The 18,024-nt window shown below is 43.4% G+C and overlaps 1 protein-coding gene across 5 annotated transcripts in view; it reads left to right on the forward strand.

The window, feature by feature from the left end:
- The window catches only part of ADAMTSL1 (ADAMTS like 1), a 1,467,826-nt gene that overhangs the window by 1,284,908 nt on the left and 164,894 nt on the right, over positions 1-18,024 (forward strand). For all 5 annotated transcript variants that reach the window (XM_029608733.1, XM_029608741.1, XM_029608751.1 and 2 more), the window contains 2 exons: positions 4,130-4,309; positions 10,092-10,245. In XM_029608733.1, the coding sequence (XP_029464593.1) occupies positions 4,130-4,309; positions 10,092-10,245 (334 nt within the window). The remainder of the gene's footprint in view (positions 1-4,129; positions 4,310-10,091; positions 10,246-18,024) is intronic.

Here is an 18,024-nt window from a genome sequence, read left to right on the forward strand (position 1 = left end):
ACAGAAAGAAAGCATGGGAGTATGCCTTGATAGATTTAAAAGTACTTAACGGTTCTTGGCATGTATGTTTATTACATAGTAAAAGTTTGTAGCATTTGATAAAGAAGAAGCCGTTCAAAGTTAAACTCTTATTTAAATTTGATAATCTCTGAAATGAAACCAGCAGAAAGGTTAATCTTATATTTAGCAGAGCACTAATTCTGGCTTTTTAAACCTAAGCAGATTTAGTATTAAATGAAATAAGATATCAAAATTGCATTACACAAGACCATATTTCCATATAAAATCTGTACTGCGATAGAGTCATAGATAATCTGTTTAGATAATACTGCTAATTGCAATCTTTTTAAAAGGATTAGGGATGAGCAGCCTTTAAAAATTCATCTTTCCTCCATTTCGTGGGTGCTTCCATTCTTTTCATTAATTTTTGGATAAATGAAAAAAATGTATTGATTCATCCAATTAATTTTTTGAAGGTCCCATTGACTTCAATGTAAAAGACAAATGGTCATAGCCCAGGCCCAAGTCCTGATCCTATCGCTAAGACCCAGACTTGCCGGGGCCTAGCCAAGGCTGGTTTCTAGTTGCCGAGGCCTGGACCTGAGCCTGGGCCTGGCATAGGGGTCCAGCCGAGGCTGGATCTCAGTCATCCAGGCCTAGATCTGATGCTGGAGTCAGGCCTAGGTTGGGATCCAGTTGCTGAGGCCCAGGCCCGGTTTCAGCACTGGGGCTCAGTCAAGGCTTGGTTCCAAAACCAAGTCTTGGGCCTAGGCCCAGGCCCAGTTCCCAGTCACTGATGCCCAGACCCAAGCCTGGGTCCAACACCGAGGCCCAGCCAAAGCCAAGTACCAATGCCAAGGCCTGGGCCTGGGGCTGAGGCTGAGTCCCAATTGTCAAGGCCAAGGCCCAAGACCTAGGTCCAACAGAGGATGGGTCAAAATCACTGAGACCCAGACCAAGGCCCAAGTCCAGGTATGACACCGGGGGCCAGCCAAGGCTGGATTCTGGTCAATGAGGCCCAGGCCTAGGGTCTAAGTCTAGGACTGAGCCTAATTCCTGAGCCCAGATGAGGCCGGATGCTAATTGTTGAGGCCCAGATCAACACCTAGGCTCAAGGACCAGGCCCTGATTCAATGATGGGGCCCGGGCAAGACCCTTGGACCTAGGCCCAAGCCAGATACTGAGGCCTGGCCGGGTCTTGGTCACATGGGCCTAGTGTCTCAATTGCTGGCGCCCAAGTCCAGACCAGGCCCAGGAGTAGTTTTTGCATCCTCTTCTTGCTTGATCCATCAATTTGAAATGGCATCCTCTGCCTGCTAGTTGTTCTGCAATAACATTACTGCAACGCCCTCCACCAAATCACATAACATGACATCCAGGGGTAGCACTGCATTTTAAGTTGATGCATCAAGCAAGAAAAGGATGCAAGGCCTTCTACTGGGCCTCCAGGCTGGGACCTGGGCCTAAGCCCTAGGCCTGGACCTCTGCGATTGGGACTCATCCTCGGCCGGTCCACAGCATCAGGCTTAGTCATAGGCCAGGCTCCAGTGTTGGACCCTGTTCTGGGCCTCGGGCCTATGCCTCGGACATAGTCCTGTGCCTCAGTAACCAAGATCCAGCCTCAGGCCTGGCTCTGGGGACAGGACTACACCAAGGCCTGGTTCCATCGGAGACCATTTTTTGGATTTTTTTTGTGTATATTTGTCCGAGATCTATTTTCACTTTCTACAATTTATATGAACCAAAAATTGCCTCATTTGTTACATTTTGCACTTTTGTGCAAAATGAATGCACATGCTTAAGGAGGATCAGAAGACTCTGATGTGGCTACTTTTGGGTGATGCTAACTAGCCATAAACGATGCATTTATTATTTATTTATTTATTTATTTATTTATTTAAAATATGTATATGCTGCATGTATAACTATAGTTGAAAGTAGCATACAAAACATGCACAATGCAGAAATAAAATAAACCAGACAAGCAAAACAAATAATCCAAAACATCATACAAATGATCTGCTTTCAAATAACTACCTCCGACTTAACCTAGGCAAATGCCTGCTGAAGAAATAAGTTTTCAATCATTTCTTAAAGGTTTTTGTATAGTGAAGTAGCCTAAACTGTTCAGGCAAAGAACTCCAAAGGGTTGTTTTGTGGAATGGCAGTTAAAAACAATCTTAAATTGAAAAAATGGTATGACTGGGTTGTTTTTTTTTAAGCAATATTGTGGAGCCTCAGAATATTAAATTTTCAGGTGGATTTACTGAACTGCAATAAAGGTATAACGCATATAAAACGCATTTATATTGCAATATACCCATATTGCAGTAATATTATACTTTGTATAAACTAAATATCTACCCCCTGTTGAAATTAGCTGCTTTGCTTTCATATGCATGCATAAAATTGCCTAATGCATGCAAAGCAGCTAATACAGAGGAAATAAAATGCTAATAAAATAATGTGGCTGGCAAAAAACAATCAGCCACATTATTTTATCACATTTGAAGAAACTGTAGTTATTTCATACTGGGGACATCGGGATGCTAAAGCACATCCCAATGTACCCAGGATGCCTTTTAAAGGGCAATGCAGCCCAAAAGTGATCTCCGATCTCCCCCCAGCCAAGTTTCAAAATCCTCCATGGGTATCTTGCGAGACCTCCATCCACCGTATCTAGAGGTGGCGCAGAATAAGAAAAGTTAAAAGAATAGATTTAATTTTGCATTCCCAAACTCCTCCTCTTTCCAAGTATATGACCTCAGATTCCCAAACCCAAAACACCGTCCTCGTTCACCCCCCCCCCCCCCCCCGACCCAAGGCATACATTTCCTAGATTCAGTCTCTGATTTCCAGTGGGCTGGCCCCCCTTCCCACTCTCCCCAGTCCTTAGCAAGAAAATAGATTCTGGTGGTCTAGAGGGGCCACCAGACCACCCTCTCCCTGCCTCATATCTCCCTCTCCCACCTCAAAGAAGAATCCCTGGTGGTCTGCTGGCAGCCCGGAGCACCCCATAGCTCCAGACATAGTTGATACCATCTTTCAAAATGGCGTAGACCGGCCTTTTTCCCATCACATAATAATGCATGTGTTTATTTGATATATAGTTATTTCTCTTTGATATTATAAGTTCCAACTCTTTTTAGCAAGAAATATTGTAATTACAATATATTTATTGTAATGTATTTATTGTATCTTTCTCTTTTATGATTACTTTATTGATTTTGAACACTTTGTAAACCGTTATCATGGAAAATCTTTTAATGACGGTATATAAAACCTGATAAATAAAATAAGTAAATAAAATCACGTAATAGGGGTAACGGCCAGTCGGCACTATTTTGAAATATGGCATCGGTCGGGCCAGGAGCTACGGGGTGCTCCAAGCCACCACTTTGAGATGTGGGGAGTCTGGGGATGCACCAGACTACCAGAGTCTATTTTCTTGGTAAGAGAGGGAGGGGTCCAGCCCACTAGAAACCAGGGAATCTATGGAAGGGGGGAAGCTGGGGGGGGAGGGAGGGGGTTGTGTTTTGGAGTCTGGGGTCATTTACTTGGAAAGGTTCAGGGCATCGCTGTTGTTTTTTTAAAGTTACTTTTGTTAGACCGTGCCTCCTCTAGAGGTGGCGGGGGTCTTGAAAGAATCCCGGGGGGATATTGGAATTGGTGGGGGGAAGTGGGGTTTGTTTTCAGGCTGCGTGGCACATTCACACGTTGGCGGCCCTGGGTGAAGTGGCCGCATGACACGTTTTATTGTGGGGGGTTTTCTGCAGTTAAAAATATTGTGTTGAAATGTCCGCATTATTGTACCGGGGAGGGGCGAAATATCGCAGAAACACCATCTCCCCCCCCTCCCCCACCACCACCACCACGACCACGATATTTCCCCCCTCTCGGGGTATAATATGGCAGCTTTGTAAATCTGCCTGTGTGTTTGTCACCGTGATAGTTTACGATGTCCAGCGCTACTGCTTTCAGCTTCACAGCCCCATGCCGTATTCTGAAGGACTTTGCAATCTTGAGTTGATAGTTGCCTTTCAGTTGCCCCTTGACCAGTATTTGGCCTTGGTCCTATGGAATTTTAGAATATCATCTCTGCCCCCACTCTCCCTCACCCTCTCTGCAGTGCTCGCAGACGTGTGGCGGTGGCATCCAGAGACGAGATGTGCTCTGTAAACAGCGCCTGGCTGACGGAAGCATTTTGGAGCTGCCGGAAACGTTTTGCTCTTCTTTGGCACCCGTATCCCAGCAGGACTGCAAGAACGAAGATTGTCCGGCAGAGTGGGCTCTTTCCGACTGGACGCAGGTAACAGTACGGCCCCCCCCTCCCCCCCCCCCGAATGTTACAGGGGAGTACACAGACGTTTGTTTTTTGTTTCCATGCATTTTTTTCTTTTTTCCCCCTTCCTTCATTTTTTATTTCATTTCCTTTTGTTTATTTTAAATGAGAAAAATAAACACTTAAAACAAAAAAAGAAACGAAACGAAAAACAAAGCAAAAAATCCGGACCCTGCCACAAAAGAAAACTCTCTCCCAAGCATTTCTCACCCTCCTCAGATCCCCATCAGCCCTTCCTCCCTCCTGATAGTAATCCACCTTGAAGTGTCAAAAAAGGCGGAATATAAATTATTATTGTTATTATTATTATCCTCTTACTCTGTCTTTCTTTCTTCTTGGGACAGGAGCCATCCCTGCTCACTCCTGCCTCGCCGGTGCAGCTTTTGCAAATAGTTCCAGCAGATCAAGGCCCAGAGCCATTGTTCATTTCTGCCGAGGTCGGTGTCAGACATGAACAATGGCACTAGCCTGGCAGTAGCCGCACCGGCGAGGCAGACATGACTGGGGATCTCTTATTCCTGTGAGGTAAGAAGAATAGGGTTAGAGTCCATGGATGAGGTAATCAGAGGAAGGCCTGGATGGTTCCAGGCAAAGTGATTTGCAATATTTTATTTTATTTATTTATTTCTTTTAAAGGAACACAATTTTGTTTGGCTTTGTTTTTAAAACAAACTGACACAATACAGGAAATGTTGTTAACATTTCCATTTCATTTCAGATGAATGCACAGCCCTGCTGTGTTACTTAATACTGTTTAGTGCTTTTAGAATGACAGGTAAGTTGCAGACACTGCAATGCCAGTTAACCTTTTTACATGTAAACTGTTAAGAGCCTTGGCTAAGCGTGCATAATAATGGAGGCAGAACTCGGCTATGCCAGGATTGGTCTTATTTATTGTTGCGCTGATGATGGAACAGAGCGCAACTGGGAGCTCTCCAGCGTGGGACGAGGAGATTGTGTGCCCTTGCGGTGTGAACGGTCCAAGTCTGGGAGTCAGGAGCCTCAAATCCTCCACCGACCTGCACACCCATGAGACCACCAACGCAATGGTGGTTTCTGAGTGTTCCTCCGACTACTCCAAGCCGTTTTGAACCTGCCACAGGGTGCAGCAGAGGCGGCAGGCTAGACAGAGGTCACAGTGGGAGAAGGCTGAAGGCACTGGAATGAAGACTTGGGCGTGGCTTGAGACGAAGACAGGAAACAGAGAGGGATGAGCAAGACCCTCAGGCGCCCTACACATCACGTGGGGCTGGTCGCGGACTGCACTGTCCCCTATGCGCCCTGCATAACCGGGCGGCTGGTCGCGGACCACGAGGAGAGCAGGAGGCTCAGGAAGTCTCATAGCACAGGATTGCAGAAATCCCTCGGATCCTCCGGAGTCAGGACTGGAAAGACAAAGATGGAAACTGGGATTAAAAGCAAGGAATCTCCGGAGGCACGGGTCCTACAAGACCTGGAGCATTAGGACCAATACATAAGGCTAGGGATTACACGGAACATCAGGAACATCACGGAACATCAGGAACATCACGGAACATCAGGGACATCAGAACAGAGACCAGGAAGATACAAGAAGATCCATGGATGAAGATCAGAAATGCCTGGGTAGGAGCTGGAGACGAGGAGTCCTTGGGAGGACCTAGCCCCTTGCCAAAGCGAGGACTGAATGACCAGGCAGCCTATTTATAGGCAGAAGAAGGCAACTCCCTGGGAGGAGCCTGCAGGTAGGGCCCCGGGGTGGAACAGCCGCAGGCCCTTTAAATCCCCGAAAAAGCCACAGGCCCGCCCCTTAGGAAGGAAGGGGCAGGACCCTGGACAGCGGCCATGCTGCCGCTGTGACGCCGAGCCGGAGAGGAGGAAGTTGGGCCTCAAAGCAGGCCCCGATGCCAGGAGGCGGCTCCCCTGCCGCCGAAGGAAGGGCTGGAGGTGGCTTCCTTTGCTGCAGGCAAGTCCGGGGATGCGGCCTCTAGGCTGCGAGACAAGATGGCATCGGGGGTTGGACCAGCTGGAGCAACAGTTGGGCAGCTCCTGCCGCTAGGAAAGTCCGGGGATGCGAGCGGCCTCTGGCCGCGGAAGTAAGAGACCTCCCATGGCTCCGGCCGCAGGAGGGATTGCAACATTTATTTATTTATTTACTTATTTGAAATTATTTATGTACCGTTTTAGCAATAAAATACTGAACAAAAACGGTTTACAATAAATTAAAAGACAAAATAAATGAAAAACAAAAGTGGGAAAATTACATACATTAAATTATGTAAAATAGACATTATAAGATAATATTTTAAAAAACTATTAAAATTAAAGAAAGGGATCAACCTTCTCTAGTCTCCTTCAGCAGTTCTTGCTAATGGCTTACTGATCTAAATGTCTTTTGCTTATTGGGTGATTTTTTTTTATGTATGCCAGTATAGGCCTACCAGTAACAAACCACAGTAGTAGGTAGTATAGCGCTGGTTATGTTCATGGAAACTTGTCTTACAGAGCTCAATCGAAGAAGCTTAACAAAGAATTCATTTTAACATATTCATTGCTTATTCACAGTTAAGCTCTGTAAGACAAGGCTCCATGAACATAACCAGCGCTATACTACCTACTACTGTGGTCTGTACCTATTACTGTATACCGCTCATCGTCTGCACTCCTCATTAGCTTCTACCCGTAACAAAACCACATGTAACATATACAATACAGTAGGTATGAATTAAATTGTAACAGATTTCAGAGATGATGGGTCCATTATTTTTAGATCGGTCTAGTTGATTTACTACATGACACGAGTAGAGGAAATTGCATGGTCTGATGGAAAACAGGACATGTGCCCTATGACTGAATCAGGGCATTTATAATAACATGGCTAGCTCTGCGTTTAATATGATTACATCTATGACTATTCTTTGAAAACAAATTGCCACGATAAGTGTTTTATTTATGGCCCAATAGTTTCCTCCTGGCCCTTTGGATTTCCATCTGAATTGAAGCCAGCCTTGACTGACGCTATGGTGTCATGAACCTTCAGTCATGACTATCTAGAAGAGGGGAACTGTCCCCATGTTTACCCGGTCCCCCTCCCATCCAGCCCAGTCACTACAATGAAGTCCTTGGCCGAGGCCACAGATTGTGGTTTCCTCTGGCATCCAATACATGGTTCTGGCCACTAGGTGTCACTGTTTTGTAACTGTTGGGACACCCTCCCCCAAGGGGTTATGAATGCTGCCTCTGCAGCTTGCCCAGCTACAGCTGGACTAAAAAAGCAGAATCCAGGTTTGAAAACTGATGTTACACAACACTGTGACTGAACTAGTGAATTAACCCCTGCCAAAATGATTCTCGATTACATTTTTATCTTTTACAGTTTAAGACAGGCCAATCACTTTGTTGTGCCATCAGTCACTAACTTCATAGCAACTGTCTCAGACTCTTGTTGTATGTGTGTGTATGATTGTGTGTGTGTGTATATATATATATATATGTGTGTATATATTATATATATCTGTGTGTGTATGTGTGTATATATAAAAAAGCAAATTATATAAGGCAGAAGTTCACAGTGAAAAACTATCCTATACAATAATGGGATCACTCAAGAAGGTTTAAACATGTGATGAAGTTAAATCAATTTTTTTTTTTTTTTTGCTCACTGGCTGTTATTTAAATGTCCTCCATTTTCCTAGAAGTAAAAATTAAACTATGGTAATTTTTTTTGCACATGTCTAAACATAGTATAGTATCGCAGCTATGTGATTCATTCAGTTCTCAAGTATTCTTGTCTGCATTCAAGCACCAAACAGTAGATTAATACCTCAGAAAATAAAATGGGTGTCTCCTAGAATATATAATCCTGCATATTGTATTAAAACTGTCTTGCTATATATCAAATTGATCTCACCAATGCATAGCAACTGTATTGTAGTACATGATGTCCATTCATGATGTTATGGAGAGGCCACATTACAATTCAGTAACGGACCAGACGTTCCGTTGCTGAACATATGCAGAATTATATGTTCTAGGAGCCACTGATTTTATTTTCTGAGGTATTAATCTTCTTCTGTAAGTTCTATTAGTGCACACTAACTAAACTGTTAGTGTGCACTAATGGACCCTAATGTGCATTAACATCTAGCTACTGCGCACTATCTCGTTCAGTGTACTGCACACTAATCCTGAGAGAGTGCGCACTGACTGGTTGTTAGTGCGCAGCAAGGCCCATTAGTACGCACTTCGTCGAAATTGCCGGAAAAAAAAAAAGAACCGTGAGAAAACGAAATTTTCCACGGAGCGCCCAATACGAAGCCCGAACCAATATCTTTAAACGAAGCACATCTGTTAGATATAGCTATATATTTATATGTACACACACACACACATATACATACAATGTCATATGTTAAGTTCTTTGTTTAATTCCTGTATAGCAGGGTTTATTGGAATTGTTTTTCACATTTCTAGCAAGCATAATGTTATAAAAAATCATTTATTCCTTATTATACTATCTTGTTTTCATGGTTATGAATGATTTTCTCCTTTAGTGAAGCTGGATGTAATGAGGTGGTTCAAGAAACATCAGTCAACTTATCTGACAGGGTTAAAGCTTAAATCTATCCTGTTTCTGACTCCCATTTTTGAAGTCCCCAAGGGGAGGGGGTTTCTCTCTCCTCTTTCCTCCTATTTCTGAGTCTCGAGAGTTAGACAATCATGGCCCCACCAGGGTGCCTGTGACCTTTTTTTTTGTGGCAGAACACTACTGCAGTGTTTTGTAGTTGCCTTTTGCAGCCCTCAGCATCTGCTCTTCTCTGGTGGTCCCCTGTCCAGGTACTAGCCAGGCCTGACCCCGGTTAGCCTCGGAGTTCTAACAAGTTTAGACTCCCCCAGGCCAGTGTTCCCGGGACTGAAGTAGCCGACCGTTCTGAAACCTTGAAACCCCAATTTCAGATTCTGGCTCACCATCCTTCAAAAGTAAGAAAGCAATGCACAATTTCATCCAATTGAAAGTTTTGGGTGCTGGTTCCTTACCTTGAAATTAACACATTGTGGGCTTGAAATTTTATTCAAGGCATTTGCCTGTTAGCTGGTCTAGTAAATAGACAGAATTTATGTATATCTGTTCACTTCTGTTATACATTTTTATTTCTTTATATATATTTGTATCTATATATAGATATACATAGATATGTGTATATACAAAATATTGGGGGCCCTTTTACACTAAAGATGAAAAAATGTTTGGGTTTTGACTTTCCTTGTTAGCTTCAATACCTTTCGGGCACAAATTTCAGCTTCACCTGCTCTGAATCACATTAATGACATATCGTAGTGCACAGCTTGAGCACAATTTTCAAAGCCATTTCCCCGGGTGAAGCGGATTGGCTGAATATCTCCCTTTTACTCTCCCAATAAAAACGCACACGCTGGCTTCCATTGTGCACACTCCTGGCCAGGTTAGAAAGAGGCGCTCCTGGGAGCAGGTTTAGCACGAACGTGGGATTTTCAGAAACCCGTGCTCTGTTGTGGCTCCCCGCGGCTATCCGCACAAATAGCGGGAGCAGAGTACATTTGCCACCCCAAATTTTTCAAGGGAAACAATGCTGGTGATTTCCCTTTGCAACGTGGCTACATTGTGCATGGGCCGCTACGTGCATTGTAAGCAGCACCCCTTAAATCGAAGTGCCTCAGTATCGTGTTTCTGTTTGCGTGTTTATCTCAAAATGTTCCAGTTGTCTAATTATTATATCCCTTATCTTGGTAGTGCTCAGCGAGCTGTGGCGAGGGAACCCAGACTCGAAGCGCCCTATGCAGAAAGCTGCTGAAAACTGGGGTTTACATGGTGCTAAGTCCCGCCATGTGTCTGGCCTCACCCCTCCCTTCCTCGGTCCGGCCCTGTACACTAGCGCCTTGTGCAAGTAAGTACGTAGAATTGTTTTGTGTTCATTATTTTATAATATGAAAACATGCACTTATAAAGAGACTTTACGAAAGAAATCTGGCAGATTCACAGGCCCCGAGAAATTCTGACTTGTTATTTTAGGACAGCTAAATCGAAAAGGTTCAGAAGTCCATATTCAGATAATCGGCGAGCAGCTAAATTATCCAGGTAACTTGATAACTTTAGCTAAATATTCAGCAGGGCCTGTCTCCCAATGAATATTCTCAGCTAAAGCTATCCGAGTGCATGTATCCGGATAACTTTAACCCTACCTGGCAGTACTCCGCATATAGTTGTATACGTTTAAAAAAAAAAAAAACAACAACAACTCTTGGGCCAGCAGTGGCTTATCCCCACACGCTCAAGTTAAAAACATTGTGGAGCCATTTTGGTCCTATTGCCCCCTTTGCCCTGTGTAAAAATGTGGACAAACACCCCTTCCCTCCCCAAACCCTGCAAAGCTTTGTGTAACCCTTGGGGGAGGACATGAAGCTATAACTTCCTCCCGCCAAGTGTAAAAGTTATACCAGAAGGAGCCCAGTGATCCCCTCATCCCCCTTGCTTTGAAAAATGATAGGCTGGTACACAAGAAAGAGCCTGGCCACCTCATTCTACCTCTTGTTTGACTGTTGGCTTTGTGTACTACCTGTATACATTGCCTCCCCCTTCCCATTAACCTGCCTGTGAACTTCAGCTGGACGTTCTACAAACTGCCTTGCCTCTCCGTCCGCCCCCCCCCCCCCCCCAACCATCTTAGCAAGATTGAGTCAATTCTATATTACCATTCTGTGTTACCCTTACCTCTTATATGATTTGGTCTTTCATTGCAGCTCTTCATTATGCTTTTTCTATTAGACCAGTTTTTATGCTACTCTTGCTCTCCCCCTACACCTTGAAATCCCCCTCACTTGTTTTGTTTCATGGTCTCTGTAGGCCCTCTACTGTGTAACATGCTGTGAACTCACACACTGCAAGAGTGTAGGATAAGCAAACGATGACAACGGTGGTGCGCCCACTTCAAGCTATGCCTGAGCCTGCATCAGGGAGTTAGGAAATGGGCGAAAAATCAAAAAAGGATTTGTATGCCACACAACAATGAAAGTATGCAGAGGTTACCGGCAAAGCAGATGAAGCGGTGCCAGTGCCAGCGCCAACTGAGCCTGACCGGGCCTGAGGATATGCCAGTGACACTGACTTATGTCAGAATATTGTCCTATATTATGTGAATTTATGAACAAGTTCAGATCTGCAATCAGATCATTAGAGGGAATATGGATGTATTTTCAAATTAAATAGCAGGTTTAAAAACAGAGAGCCTGGAGTGATAAGAGGCAGAACACAGGAACCAAAGAAGTAATAGAAACGGAAAATCTTGGAAAAAGTGGTTTTAGAGCTTGCAAAAAAAAAAAAAAATATATATATATATATATATATTAAAAAGCAAAAAATGAAAACTGATGATCTTGAAAAGGAGCAATTTAAGGTTTATCAGCATATTAGAGGGAGTGGAAGGAGGCAATGCAGAATAATTTATTTTAAACTTTAGGGAAGTACTTGTTCCAGCCATAGGAGGGCATGCAAAATATAGCAGCAGAGAGAGCTCACAGGATTGCAGCTAAGCTACTCTTTCCTTGAGTTCCCCCCTCTGCACGCTGCGATTTAATTTTCTAAACTTTAGATCTTAAGAAAGAATATTGAGAGCAGCCAGTAGGGATGTGCTTTCACTGAAACAAAATGGGAAATTTTCATGAAATTTCCCATTTTGTATATAAAATGAAACAAAAGAAAAACTAACGCCGTTTCTTTCATTTTCTGTCATTTTGCTTTGTTAAAAAGTTATACGGTCCCTGTCCCACCCAAGAACAACCCCTACTTCCCATGTCCTTCCCTGACACGCTGTTCGCTCCTGCTTCGCCTCTGCTACTTTTACAAGTGTTGTCGGCAGATTAATGCATACAAAATGGCACTGGCCTAAGTTTGGCTGGTCCCATTTTACATAGAAAAAAAGAAATAATGCTACTGGCTTCCGTCTACTGGCACCATTTGAAATAACGGCAGGGGAGGGATAGAACTGACCTGAGCTTGCTGTTGCTCCATGAAGATTTAAATGGATTTTAAAGACTTCATGGGATAAGAGGGTCCAGAGGAGACTGGGGGCGTCGGAGGTCACAGGAAGCATTCTAATTGTTTTGGTGGGGCAATGACCGGGTAATAATATGGATACTGCAGAATATCCCTACTGTTCAAATGTTCAGTATATATACAGTAGGTGGGACTAGTTGTTCATTTCTGTGACACAAATAGCATAGTTGAAGTCTTCTATAAAGATAAAACATGTTTAGCTCATGCCCTTCAAGATTAAAAATGGAGCATAACTCTTGTAAGAAAGATCCTACACCCTGGGAGACTCCAAGTTAATGAAAGACACTAAATGTATCTGTTATATGAAAATATACTTAGATGGTTTTTTCAGATATAATTCTGGCACAATGTCTAATGCAATTACACTTTGGGAGGCCTACAAAACCATTAATAGAGGATATATATATATTGTATATATCTCAAAAAAGAGAAAGCATAGAAAATTACTAAATTAGTCCATAAAGCTAGTAGAAAGCAATATTGAAAGATCCAAACTCTGATTATGCAAGGCAAACTCATTAAAGCTAAGAGTGAACTTGAAATATTTGACAGTAGTAGAGCTGAAAACTTAATACATAGAACCAAAGCCAGCACATAAACAAGGTGATGAAAGTGGCTCAATGATGGCCTAGTTGGTTCATTAGGAAGACAGATTGTAAGGAAATATGTTCCAGTAAACCAAGAAATGGCAGCTTAATATATAATCTGCAGCAAATATTAAATCAAAGTTGAGGGAGAACTTGGAGGGCCAGAGATAGGATTTTATGTGAGATTCATCTAGACATTGTTACAGTCTAGTGGACAGGAAGAGGGGATATGGTGCCAGAATGCAGAACAGACAAAGCACAGAATGATGTTCCCCTAAAATTCTGCAGTGTGTTAGGATGGTCTGGTTTTACGGGAGGCAGACCTATAACCTCATCATAGGAATTAAGAATCATAAATTAGGGTTGTGGATTGCAGTTATTATAAACTGGAAGGTGAGGAGGGGGGAGTGCACTGTTAACAGCACACATACATAAATATATAGAAAATGAACACCATGATACCAGTACAGGTGTCTGAGGTGAGAGAAAAATTGAATGAAGTAAATTTCTCTCACTAAGTCTTGCTGAGTACCTTCATGCTGTGACCTCGTTGTACAACATCGGGGCTAAATTTCAGCAAGCTGAACAGTACTATTAAAGTATAGAAGGACAGAAATTGAAAAATGCATACTGGCAATGTGACACCCAAGATAAAAAGGTGCTCACCCTTAGCCACAGCACTAAGACTAATGATGGTGGTAGCAATAGCGTAGATTCCTTAGATAAGGATAACAATCTTGGTATATATAGGCCCTGCTGAACTTGTTCCTAGATCCGCTGTAGCAGTTGACAGCCCACAGAATGTAATTAAAAAATTAAGAAGAGAAACAATTATGCGGACTGCTGAAGACAAAAAGGACATAATGTAATGCTATCTTTATGCCACATACCCTACATATTTAAATCAAAAGTGTTTACATGTTAAAACCTGGAAGAAAGAGGAATAACATTCCAGAAAAAAGCTGCTGAAAACAACTGACCAAAATATAAGATCTTTAATAGCAAAAATTAAGGAAAAGAAATATGTAGGTGGTATAATTTTAGAGCAATAAAAAGCTGCTGCAGAAAGAGAGAGGCTGGAATAAGAGATGTGCTGGAGCAGCCAAGAGGCACCGACAGAAAGAAGCAGAATCAGCTAAAGAAGACCAGAAGAGAGTTGCCAGAGCAACCTAGGAGTACCAGGAAAAAGAAACAGAATCAGTCACAGCAGCTGGAGGAGGGAACGCGAGAAATACCAGTGAGTGAGAGTGGTGCAGCACATGAGGATTAATGTAAGGGAAAGACATTGGAACAGCTAAGTGACTCCAGAAGAGAGGTGAAACTATCAGGGCAGGGAATGAGTGAGACACCAGTGAATAAGACTGGTGCAAGGTCAGCAAGGAGCATCAGAAGCAACCCAAGTTTTTCAAAAAAGCCCTAAAGACCCTTGCCTTTAAACAAGCCTTTGAAGGTTAATCTTATCTTGTGTTTTTTATTATGTTTTTATGATGTTTTATTTTGGTCTTAATATTTACTTGTAACTTTTATTCGTGTTTTATTTTATCTGATAAGTTTTATTTATTATTATTTATATTAAGTAGCCAACTATGAATGTTATGTTGTACCTCGCCCTGAACATAGGAAGGGTGGGTAAGAAGTGTTTCAAAATTAAAAAAAAAAAAAAGGTACAGGAGCAAGTAAGGAGTGCCAGAAGAAAGGTACACCAGAAGAAAAGCACTGGAACAGCTAAGGAGCTCCACAGTGAAATACAGTGAATGATTATGGTGCACCATATGAGAATGAAAGCAATGTAAGGCAAAGCAGGAAGCACAGTAAGGAGGAAAGGCAGGAGAGAGATCATGACAGAGGAGTTGGCAGTTCAGCTCCTGATTTATATAGAAATAGATATATATGCTCGGTGCTAGGAGAGGGAATGGCTGCCTAAGATAAACCTGATATCCAAAATAAAAAGCATGATCAGTAAGATCAACAAGGCCATAATCTACATAAAGGCACCATCTATTGAAATCACAGAAATGAATTGGATACTATATTGAGCACCAATAAGGATACAAGGCCAGAAGCAAAGGAGAAAAATAACTCCTCCTCCTTGGAAAAAGCATCCAATCCAGTCACATGGCTTGGGGCAAGGTCAGGTTGGGTGGGTGCAAAGGTGCAACTGGCCCCTATGTGAGTCCCTTCACAGGGTCGGGGGGGTTGGGGGAGAGGGTGTAGGGGGATGAGGAACCTGCTCCTTTTTTTTTAGTGAGGTGGGGGAAGGGTATCTGGGCAGGGAGATGCAAAATATTGCATGTATTGCACAATATAAGCGATATAAGGTGTGTTAGGACCCTAATGTGGCTTAATGCATCACCCTGAAAGTTTCAAAAACTGTAATTTTTTCAATACCTTCAACTTAGACCTGCCGGCTTTGACCAGGTTGGATTCTATAGAACAGTGCAACTTATGAGGGCAATTTTCAAGTAATTCTATCCACATTAAAATGTCTAGATCTGAATTAACCCAGCTAGATGGGCCATGTGAAAATTCCCTTCCTCCTGCAATGTGAGTAAAAGTGCACAGTTTCACAGTGTACATACTCGGTCTTAGGGGGTGAGGGGTTCTTCTTGATAGAAATGGGGGAGAGGGTTTCTTGATGGACGTGGAGGGAGGGAGGAGTGGAGGGGCCATTGCTGTGCATCTAAATCTTTCTATTCTTTACATTTTCTGGGAGTCGGGGCCACCTCAACTGGTGGCCCCAGGTTGAGACAGGGAACAGCACTGACCCCCCCCCCCCCGCTCAACCTCCCCATTTGCCGCTATTTATTTTTTTCTGCCACTTTAAATGTACAGTGGGAAACTCAGGACCCACATTAGGCTCTCGGGCCTCCCGCTGCACATCGAATGCATTTCAATGAGGTGTTGTTATTTCATCGCAACTGACCACCTTCTCGGTCAGCTGCCATAAAATATTAACATCAAATTGACTATGCATGACCTTCTTTACATGCATTTGTATTATTCATGCATGCAAATCACATACAAAGAAGGTGATTGTAACAGGGAAGGGTATCTGGGCAGGGAGATGCAAAATATTGCGTATACTGCACAATATATGCGATATAAGGTGTGTTAGGGCCCTAATGTGATTTATTGCATCACCCTGAAAGTTTCAAAAACTGTAATTTTTTTCAATACCTTCAACCCAGACCTGCCGGTTTGGACCAGGTTGGGTCCTATATGAATAGTGCAACTTATGAGGGCAATTTTCAAGTAGATCTATCCACATTAAAATGTCTAGATCTGAATTAACCCAGCTAGATGGGCCATGTGAAAATTCCCTTCCCCCTGCAATGTGAGTAAAAGTGCACAGTTTCACAGTGTACATACTTTTGCGGTGCCAGGAAGGGGTGTGCCAGTCTAATATGTAAAGGCAGAAATAGGAAAGTGTGCGTGGGGATTTTATTTGGAAAGTCCCATGCATACTGTCCTGCACATACCTGTACAGCAGGTACAGCCCCCAACCCCCAGGTTTTCCTTTAAAAAACTGCTTACGGGGATACAAATACAAAGCACCTACAAGCTGCCTACTGGGGTTCAAACCTGGCCCTTTGTGCCTGCCAAAAAGATAGTCATATAAACAATGTTTCTTCCCAAGTTGGTCTGAGCTGTATGTGGCTTTTAGATTAGGCTAATCTACTAAACTGCCCTTTTTATATGCAGTATTTCTAATTCAATGTACTATTTTTCTAACAAAGAAATGAGCCAGGTAGAAAAATATCATGCAAAATTTTGCTACTAGAGACTGTGCAAAATATAAAACTTAGACCTTGTTTGCAAAGAAAAGTTTGCACAGAGTTTACACGCCATTAGTTAATAAGCTGATCTGCATCATTTTGAATAGCAGCAGCTCATTGGCGACTGATTTAATAAAAATTTGCATGCAGGAATCTAGGGGCAAAAGTTTGCTATTTCTGAAGGAGTAAAACTTCTCAAAGATGGCTTTGTGCGCTATTTACTAATATGATTTATCTTTGGGTTTGAAGCCTGAGTGGGGGGATGAGACAGGCGCAAACAAAAGTACGCCGGATTTTAATAGATACGAGCGTAGCCGTGCGTATCCTTTAAAATCCGGGGTTGGCGCGCGCAAGGCTGCCCAAAATCGGCAACCTGCGCGCACCGAGCCGCGCAGCCTGCCTCCGAGACCGTTCCAAAATCGGAGCGGCCTCGGAGGGAACTTTCCTTCCACCCCCCGCACCTTCCCCTCCCTTCCCCTACCTAACCCACCCCCCCAGCCCTATCTAAACCCCCCCACCTTTGTTTTAAAAGTTACGCCTGCCAGCTGGCCGGCGCGCGATTCCCCAGCCCGGGAGCTGTTTCGGAGGCCTCGGCCATGCCCCCAAAACGCCCCCGGGCTGGAACCACGCCCGAGGCCCCACCCTCGAATGACGCGCCGGCCGCGATACACCCCCGATGACGCACTGGCCGCGGCATGCTCCCCCCGACATGCCCCCCCAGGAAAGCCCCGGGTCTTATGCATGTCCCGGGGCTTTGCGCGTGCCGGAGCCTATGCAAGATAGGCTCGTCGCACGCAGGGGGATTTGGGGTAGGTTTTCGGGGGGTACGCGCATAACCTACGCACGTACCCCTTTAAAAATCTGCCCCACAGTTAACACTTAGATATCAATGGATTTTAAAATCCTTTTGTTATCTCTTTATCCCTCTAGTAACCCTGTGAATAAACTTAAACTTATGTCCCATATTATAGTTAATGCTAGATGTGAGATGGCAGCTTCTTAAGGAACCCTGCCATGCCATCTGTACTTAATTTGCGGAAGCACGTTTGGTCTGTATTTTATATGGGGAAATTAACAGTGACCTGTAAAATATTAAAAAAAATATGTTCAGATTTGGGAACCATTTCCTGCATGGTGCAACAGTTATCTCTAGAAATATAGCTATTGTATTATTATATTTTCCTGATGGTTACATATTCTATATTCCCTCTTTCTTGTTTAATGTACTTGAGTTCAAGAGGCATAGGGGAC

This window comes from Rhinatrema bivittatum, chromosome 1 (assembly GCF_901001135.1).
Source record: "Rhinatrema bivittatum chromosome 1, aRhiBiv1.1, whole genome shotgun sequence".
Lineage (NCBI taxonomy): Eukaryota > Metazoa > Chordata > Amphibia > Gymnophiona > Rhinatrematidae > Rhinatrema > Rhinatrema bivittatum.